The 8,823-nt window shown below is 36.4% G+C and overlaps 1 protein-coding gene across 2 annotated transcripts; it reads left to right on the plus strand.

Annotated features, from left to right (window-relative positions):
* The first annotated feature begins 1,140 nt into the window (after positions 1-1,140).
* LOC102583422 (E3 ubiquitin ligase BIG BROTHER-like) lies at positions 1,141-8,232 on the plus strand. 2 transcript variants are annotated; one of them, XM_006353291.2, is made up of 8 exons: positions 1,141-1,271; positions 4,095-4,282; positions 4,413-4,632; positions 5,824-5,864; positions 5,961-6,020; positions 6,198-6,322; positions 7,062-7,170; positions 7,938-8,232. In XM_006353291.2, exons 2-8 carry the CDS (start codon positions 4,157-4,159, stop codon positions 7,974-7,976), a joined length of 720 nt encoding a protein of 239 aa, XP_006353353.1. In that variant the 5' UTR covers positions 1,141-1,271; positions 4,095-4,156; the 3' UTR covers positions 7,977-8,232. The 2 variants fall into 2 exon arrangements, with proteins under 2 accessions (XP_006353353.1, XP_006353354.1); XM_006353292.2 differs by lacking the exon at positions 1,141-1,271 and adding an exon at positions 1,296-1,490.
* The last annotated feature ends 591 nt before the right edge of the window (positions 8,233-8,823 follow it).

Raw genomic sequence — 8,823 nt, forward strand, 5'->3', positions numbered from 1 at the left:
AAAATTCAAATAAGAAGATCAAAAGACACAGATCTATAATTTTTGACCTTTTAACGTTCAACAAAGTTTTTAAATGATTAATCAATTAGGGAAAAACTAAAAAAAAAAGTTTTTAATGAAATTTCCACCTGTCAAACGCGTGCATTTCACTTATCAACATAAATGTGATTGTGACTTTTTAGGGGTGTAATTATTTCAATTTTTAACAGTTTAGGGGATGATAGGATCCCTGTGAAATTCAAGTGTGTAGTTGGAAATTCGAGTATAGGTTAAGGAGACATTTGACCATTTTCTCTATATTATATAGAGAACATAGAAGCCTGCTAGTATTTTTCAACCATTTTAATGTATTGCAATGTGTAGGTGATAATAAGATTAGTTTATCACGAAACAACTAATCTTGATACTACTATCATTATAACTTTTTGACAAAAATAAGTTATTCTGATACATATAATTTATTTTAAAATTAATAATCAAAGGTAATGGATAAAACAGTACTAATAATTTTTTACTTTATGACCATCTAATCCAACACACCATTGAAGAAGAAAATTCACACTGTCGATGTCGAAGTGAGTGGACAGTCGCCTTCTTTACCGTGTCCACATGCCCTTTTATATTTTTATTGGTTTGATATTTGAATTAGACTCGATTTGACAGAATTTAAAATCTCATGAAGAATTTTATATTTAAAATTCGAATTCAATTATATAAATAGCAGTCTGATTCAAGGATTTTTTCATTTATTTCTAATAGAAAGAATAACAATCTCATCCAGTGCACTACTTGATATGTTCATGTTTTTTATGTCTGTTTTATGTCTATACCAGCTTTTAGCTTTTACTGTGTTTTGCAAACAAACAACAGTAAATATATGGAAGTACACATTGCAGATTTTAGCTCACCCCTAGCAAAAGAAGAAGCTTTTATCCCCAAAAATCAAACAAAAGGGCAAAAAGGGGTATGTAAGAAGGATTTGTGTCGTTAGTGAGGAAGGGAAAGTTGATGTAAAAGAAGTCATGGGTAGGGCTGGTTTTCACTGTTCTGGCTTCTTGTGGAAACTTACCATCAATTGCACCATTATACATGCACCAGTAGCATTTTTCATAAAGCATAGTGGACCCCTTAATGTCTTCCTTACTTACATATAATATTCATCAGTTCCTTTCATTCGACCTTTTCTTCACTATTTTACAGTCCACAGTTACAAAGATGACCTGCTTAGACTCACAGTCAAGAACCCCATCTCGTCTTCTTCCCTCAAAAAGGTAAATTTTTCACCTTTACTGCCATTTTCATGAATAATTGAGTCAAAATTCAATAACCCACCTTTTTTGGATTTGTATTTCAAGATTCTAAATGTAAAGTGACAACCTTCGAATCTTGCCAATTTTACTCATGATTCATCTGTCATAATTGAGTAAAACCAAGATTTTCCCTGGTTGAACCCTGTGACCTGGTCATTTTACTGTGGAAAGAGAATCAATGTAAGGTGTAATAGTGCAATTAAATCATGATTTCCTGTTTTTGCCTTTCTTGTTATCTTGAATTTTCCAGATTTGTGAATTTTGGGGTAAATTAAGGTAGTTTTATTTTTTAAGCATGATTTCTACTTCAGTATGTTACTTGGGTGGAGGGTCCATCGGAATCAGCCTCTCTGCCTTCACAGAAAGGTAGGGGTAAGGTTGGTATGCACTACCCTCCCCACACCCCCACGTGTGGGATTACACTGGGTATGTCGTTGTTGTTGATTTCTCTTTCAGTATGAATATAGTGTGGGAGAGTAACTTGGTACCTCCTTGTTGTATCTTGAAGATGTCTTCCATCCACTTTTCTACTTTCTGGGGCCCTATATATGCCTTAATGAAGGCATCTGCGAATGACCCTATTGAGTTTTCAGGCAAGAGTGAGTACCAGGTTAATGCTACCGTCCTGAGCGTTTCTCCAAACTTTTTAACTAGTACCAATTGTATCTCTGGCTTTGTCAGGTCATTCTCTTTGATTCCGGTTTTATGGCTGTGACATGGTCCCTGACACCTTTTGGTTCCATTATACTTCTCAAGATCTGGCATTCTGAACTTATTGGATATAGGTAGGGGGCAGCACTTAGTTTCCTTGGTTGTTGAGAGTATCTTTCCACATCTATAACCTTGAGTATGGGTGGAGCCTCCGAGTTCTGATCAATACACTTGTTTTGCTCCTTTAATCTGTCTCAAAAGAGTCTCCTGCAGAGCTAAGGGTTCGTTTGGCCATGTGAAATTGAAAAAGTAGTTTTTGTTTTCGAAGTGAAAAATGGTATTTAGAAATTGACATGCAGTTCGGGAGCACCAGTGTCTTGACCTATTCTACCAGTTATTGTCTTCAGTTCCTAAGTCGCCAGGAAGTCCCTCGGTAAGAGAGCTTCCTGGTATGAAATTTGGAGTGTCCCTGCCCTGGTTCCACTCTTGGTGGCGCAGGCGATCACATGTTGACATTCGCAGTCAAGGCCAACAACACCTTGCTGATCTGCCTGTTCCAATCTTGTTGTTCGGTTGTGAAGTTATTCTTTTGTGTGACCAATCATTGCACCTTTTCTTCCCAACCGGGTTGTGCACTTTCTTTCCTTTTGTTTGGAACTCTTTGAGGTGACATCTCCTTTGACAGTCGTGCTTTTCTGAGTTCCCAGGAGATTGGCCTGGAGTCGTGTGTGGCAGTTGTGATCTGCTTTGTCCTGCCATTATACTCCACAGAAACAACAATTACAAAATCAATAAAGGATCAATATTGTTTTGGACCAACCACACAATTACTAGGGTCCTACTGTGGGCGAAAAACTGTTTGACCTATATCAACCAGTTAAATTTATAATATTGAGGTCACAAGCAGTGCTATTAATCCAAATCTAACTGATCATTTGATAATGACTTTAGTCATAACATGATAACAGTAGCAAAGTGAATAGTCAAACTGAAGCAATAGAGAAAGAGATAGAGAGAGTGATTCATATTGAATTTTCCAGGCCGACCGATGGCGAACAACGATGAACAACAATAGATACATAATAATGTTGCTGAACCGTAGGTATAATAATCTGTGTAATCAGATGTCTTACAATGGTGGAAAGATGGGAGTATCTATAGGATAATCTAATCATAACCGACAACGTGAATCTCGCACATTTCAATGATAAGATCATGACTATTAGACGTGATATAATGAAATTTCGGATATCTCAAAGTTTGGCTGTCGTAGGGAAGTTAATGATTGGGGTACTTTGGACTTTCCGGGTGTATCCTTCTGGAAAACTGTTGTCTGACATGGGTGAACCGGACCCGGTGGCAAGTTCTGAGGTGGCTAAGGGTTCTTCGGTTTTTGACCAGGCTGTCATCGACTGACTTGGGGAAGACTATGAGTTCCTTCTGCACTTGCCACATGTCCAGTCAAATAGTCTTCGCCCTGGTATATTTATTACCTATACAAAAAGGTCTTTCTATTACTGTGTAGACAAGTGTTTGGCATTTTCCTGTCTATTTTCAATGACATTTTATCTTGCCTATACCTGAATTGGTACCTTTTCTTGTCTGGTGCTTGTGGTGTGTTTATTATGAGTCTTCATAGTTTCTAAGGTGTCAAAATCAGTCATTATTGGCATTTTGTGGAGTTGCAGAATTTGTTCAATTAATTTGCAGAGTGTTGTTGGTCCTATGCAGTGTCTGATAGCTTTTCAACCCTTCTCAAGTAGTCTTATTTTCATATCTTTTGAATCTATGACATCATGTACAATATTTTGAAGAAGGGAGAGATGGTCAAAACGAAACGACAGTTTTTTTGCCGAACTCACTTGGTTTGCAGTCATGAATAGTTCATTATAATCCCTCTATGGATGTATATTTCTTTGTCTTTGTCATTTATGCTCAAATGTACACCATTCTATATAAGAGGTAGATACATGTATATGAGGTGAATGTGAAAAAAATGACACCTATTTCTGGAAACGGGTGTTACTGGATATTCAGTGTGTGAAAACTTGATCTTCTTTATAAGCTTCTTTCAAGTCCTTTTATCATCTTCACCTGATATATCTTTGACCTGATCAACTCTAAATTCTACAGACAGTAAAAGGACCCTGCAGTCTGAAGAAGAATAGTGTGAAATCATACCTGAAACATTTACAATGAGTAACGGCTTGTTACATAGTCATTATTCGAGTGGTGGATTCCCATCAGAGATTGCTGAGAATCTAAAAGATTTTTTTCCTGAGGATAGCGATTTGAGCTATGAAGAAGTTCTTTTGCAACAGGTATCACAGAATGAAATAGATGTTTTTGCACAAGGTTCAACAGGGGGCGGCCCTTTTGTTGACCATCTTTCTATTCCTTATTCAGTAGTTAACAGTATTTTCTGTTGACAGTTGGATTGTTGTCTTGCAGGAAACTGTTTACTTATCATTTCAAGCAAATGGGAAAAACAAGAATATGAGCTCTGAATACGGTCAAACCAGTAACGGGCATCAGTTATCAGCACAAAAGGGTGATTCTTCTCAAAGCCCTGAATCACAGTTGGCTCTGGATGAAGCTATAGCTAGATCATTGCAGTTGGGGGATGATTTTGAGGATTACTGTAGAGATGAGCTTAATTCTACTGTGGCTGGTAATTGCATAAGAACTTCGTTTATTCAGTAAAATTTCTTGGTCGTACAGCTTTTATCTCTGCTTTGTCTTAGGGTACAATTTGCATGATATTACCTTCTTCTTTTTTTTTTTTTAACCATAGATGTTCTTCTCTGTGATTAAAGAAGATGTTAGTCATCTTATTCTGACTGGTTCATAAGTATAACCATGAACAATGATATATAGATGCCAAGATGTTAAAACTTTGCCAAAATGAAGTATTTCTTACACTGATGACTGAACTGTAGAATGGATGAAAGGCTAGTGGCTTGTAATCTAACAACTTAAATACCAAGGACAAGGAACCCACTAAATGAACATTAATATTGAGATAGTGAAGAACATGAAGTGTTCTAGTAATTGCTGGAAAGAATGGCTTTTTCCCTGCATACCAGTGTTATGAACTGTTTATACCAAAGAATGTAGTTGATTAACTTTGTGATGCAAAGTGTGCGCGTGAATCAAGTATTTGTTATTCTGTTTTTATTTTAAAAGTAACAATTATTTTAAAATACACGTGTCATTCACTGGTATGCCCGTTTGACACATCATAGGTGATTGTAACTCACATGTGAAATCTGGTGGACACGGGTGTCCACAAGGCACACGTATGATCATGTGAGGTGTCTAACTGATCACTACCTTACTTTTGATGGCTAACTGGCAGTTGTTGCCAACTTCGAGTGTCTGTTTATGTGTTTTGCTGATGTTTTAGCTTAGAAAATCATTTTGTGGTGATTAAATGAGAATTTCATTGGTCAATAGTGGAGTGGAGCATGAGGATTTGGCGTTTGGTGATTATTAATAGTTGCAAATAGTGGAAATAGTGTTTACCTTTATAGGAGCAAGTGATATGGAGTAGGAGTGTGGAAAATATTTTGTATCACACTATCTATATTATTGTTCTTCAGTCTTCTAAAACCATTTCAAAAAGTGACTCATACTTTAGAGCATTTGATAGGTGTGTGCATGTTCAGTTTACTCAAAAAGCTAGATTGTACATCTAAACAACTTTGTGGGTGAATAGAAGAGTATGAAGTAAATAAATAAAACAGGTTTTACTTTGCGGGTGTTTGAAACATAGTTTCTATTTTGGAAATATTCAGTTCAAGTATTATTGGACTAAGTGTCCACATTACTCATAACCAAGTGACCTCCACATCATCTGCAGGCATCAGGGAATCCCCTCCTAGAGAATCACCTCCGGTCAGGGTATGCTGCAACCTTTTAGTTCTCTAATGGTTTTTATGCTTAATAAATTGTATCATGTATGCAAGAATTAATGCAAGCTTCTATTAAGAAGTGCAGGCTGAGAATCCAAACACGAGGAGACAAGATGATATTGATCTAGATAGTATGACCTATGAGGTTAGACTGGAACACTTTTTCTTCTTTTTGATTAAGCTTGAAATAGTAAAAATTGAGTGCAAGAACTGTAATTTATACACCAGGTTATTTACACAGATAAGTCTTGCTTTTCTATCTTTTGCCACCATGTGAATTTTCTTATATTCCATTTCGATCGTCTTCTTTCATTTTTGGTAGGAATTGCAGATTTTAGGAGAAGCTGTTGGCCAGCAGAGCAGAGGGCTTTCACAAGACCTCTTAAGTCGTTTACCAACTTTCAAATACAAGACTGGATTCTTCTCAAAGAAAAAGAAAATGGGAGAGTAGGAATAAATTCCCTTCTGATATTATCTCTTCTATCCTGGCTAACTCTTTTGTGTTAGCATTTAGAAGAAGTGCACTGGTCCTTATACAAAAGTTTACAGATAAATGTGTTAGTTCAATAATTAACCCATTCTGTTGATGACTTTTGTCTCGTTCTTACCAGCATAAAGCATTACTGGCATTTTTTTTGGTGTTTCTGACTCTTAGTTCCAGTGTCTAGATGAGAAATGGCCCATAATGAAAATGCTATTCATAATGAGAGATTCCTCTTCTAAAGACCAAGCCCTGCGTCTTAATTAGAACCCCCTCAGCATATCTGAAGAATGCCACCCCGTCTGAAATAGAGAAAGAAAAAAGAGGAAATGTTAAATTTATCTTTTTGGCATTTTTCTGTGGTTAACTGTTGTCACTGCCCTCCCTAACATTATCATCTTTTTCATTTTTTTGTCTCCATTTTTTTATTAATTAAAAAGTAAGTCTGTCGAGATAAGTTGCCCTTCAGTCCCGTTTCCACCATTCTCCATTCATACATTGCCAACAGCTAAAACAGCGGTCAGTTAGTGTTTTTAAGTAGCCCATTTGACAATATTTTGAGTAGGTTTCCTGGAAAAGATGTTTGTAAAGGTTGATCCAGTCAATAACTTCATTTTGATTAGAGTGTAGAAACAAACACCTTCAAACAAGTTGAGAAAAAGATATGATCGTCTAACTTGGTCCTTCCAATTTCATTGTATGCAGGTGTGTTATATGTTATGCTGCATACAAAAGCGGAGATATGTTGACCACTTTGCCTTGTGCACACATGTTTCATTCAGAATGTATTAACCGCTGGCTAAAAGAAAGAAAGGTGAGAAATCATATCCTCACACTTAAGATCATGTCCCCTTCGATATTTTCCTGTTTTAATTTTTTTTCCTCCAGTACACAAGTAAGAACATATGATAAAAACATCAAAGAGGCTTAAAGAGAAGTTTTGGCATTGCTTCTCACTATTCGTGTGAAAATGAGATTTTGGATCATAGCATCCTAGTTTGATTGAAATGTGCCAACATTTTTTTTGATGCAGTAGCTGTAAGGAGTTCTTTCTCGTCTCTAAGACTCTGGTCAAATTCTCATCAACTTGTAGTAGTTCTTAATCTCACGTTTAGGCTTTCCTTCTAAAGCACATTTGCAGAGCTTCACAAACAAATAGTATTTTCATCTTTTAATCGGTTAAATGCAAGAAGTTCTACAATAACGTCTCTAAATAGGAAAAGGATGACTAGTTTGGGATTGAATTGAAACGGATAAATGTGCAAAAGTCACCTCTTGGACAATTAAAACATATCTTGGTGCTAAACAATACCACTTTGGAAGTTTCAACTTGTTATTCATTTGAACTCAATACTCCACTTTTACAGCCTCTCTACCCCCAAAAGGTAGGGGTATGGTTTGTGTACATCCTATCCTCCCCAGACCCCACTTGTGGGATTACACTGGTATGTTGATTGTTGTTGTTGTTGTTGTTCAATAGTACACTTTTACAGGAGAAACACTTCTTTTTTTTTCCCACTGCAGCAAAACTGACCACCATCTGTGTTTGTTTTCTTTTTTGTGCATGTGTTGCTGTCACAGAACTGCCCCCTCTGTTATGAAGAGGTGAAAGATGAATGACTTTGCAGATCCAATGCCTTGTTGCTCAACTGATCTGCCTTCAATTATCACTTTTCGTTCATGTAATAGAGAGTATCAGCCTCCTTTAAAGACTTATATTTGGTTTGTAAATAGCCTTCTGGTTTGATTCCCCATATTTCACTATCTGGACATATGAATGAGACCATTAAGCAAACTAAACTGTCTAGTCCTGCTCTTGGTATCATCATATCTTGCTAGACATTGACTTCGATATGCCAATTATTTGCAAGCACAACATTATGCCCCTAAACTATGTGAATTTAAGTGGATATGTCCGTAGTGGTAATACTTTAGCACTACTTAGTTCAAATTTGCCCTTATTGTAAACGCACTCGCCAAATTAGATGATTAATAAGTGAGAAGGGGTCCAATATCTCCTTAAAGTATGTGAAATTGAGTAGATATGCCCTTCTTTAACAATGTATGTATATTTGCAAATGTCCGGACGGCAACCAGCACATATGAAGTTCTTGCTTTTATTACATAAAGAAAATGAATGAATTCATCTCAAGAATCTTAGTAGCTTTGTTGGTTGGCTTCCTGAACTTTCACGTTGTTGTTGAGGGTTCGATTCTCATTTTGTAATCCTATCCCGCATTTCCCCTTCCCCTGCTTCTAAAAAAAAAAGAGGAAGAAGATGGATTGATTCTCCCTAATGGCAGGAAGCAATGAAATTACATAAAAAATTATTTGAAGTTGATCAGCCTAATAGGATGAAATAAACTACTTACTGTATTAGTTTAGCAAAGCTAGATACACCTTAAACAAAAATCATTTGGTGTCCATTTGAATCATCATTAATTCACTTTAACGTGCTTAATACTCC

The sequence above is a fragment of the Solanum tuberosum genome, unplaced genomic scaffold (assembly GCF_000226075.1).
Source record: "Solanum tuberosum cultivar DM 1-3 516 R44 unplaced genomic scaffold, SolTub_3.0 scf00154, whole genome shotgun sequence".
Lineage (NCBI taxonomy): Eukaryota > Viridiplantae > Streptophyta > Magnoliopsida > Solanales > Solanaceae > Solanum > Solanum tuberosum.

Bases quoted from the DNA above. Each gene is read 5' to 3' on its own strand.
- LOC102583422 (XM_006353291.2), top strand. From the start codon at position 4,157: ATGAGTAACGGCTTGTTACATAGTCATTATTCGAGTGGTGGATTCCCA. The intron at 4,633-5,823 runs GTAATTGCATAA...CATCATCTGCAG, and splicing joins GCTTAATTCTACTGTGGCTG to GCATCAGGGAATCCCCTCCT. The intron at 5,865-5,960 runs GTATGCTGCAAC...TAAGAAGTGCAG, and splicing joins GAGAATCACCTCCGGTCAGG to GCTGAGAATCCAAACACGAG.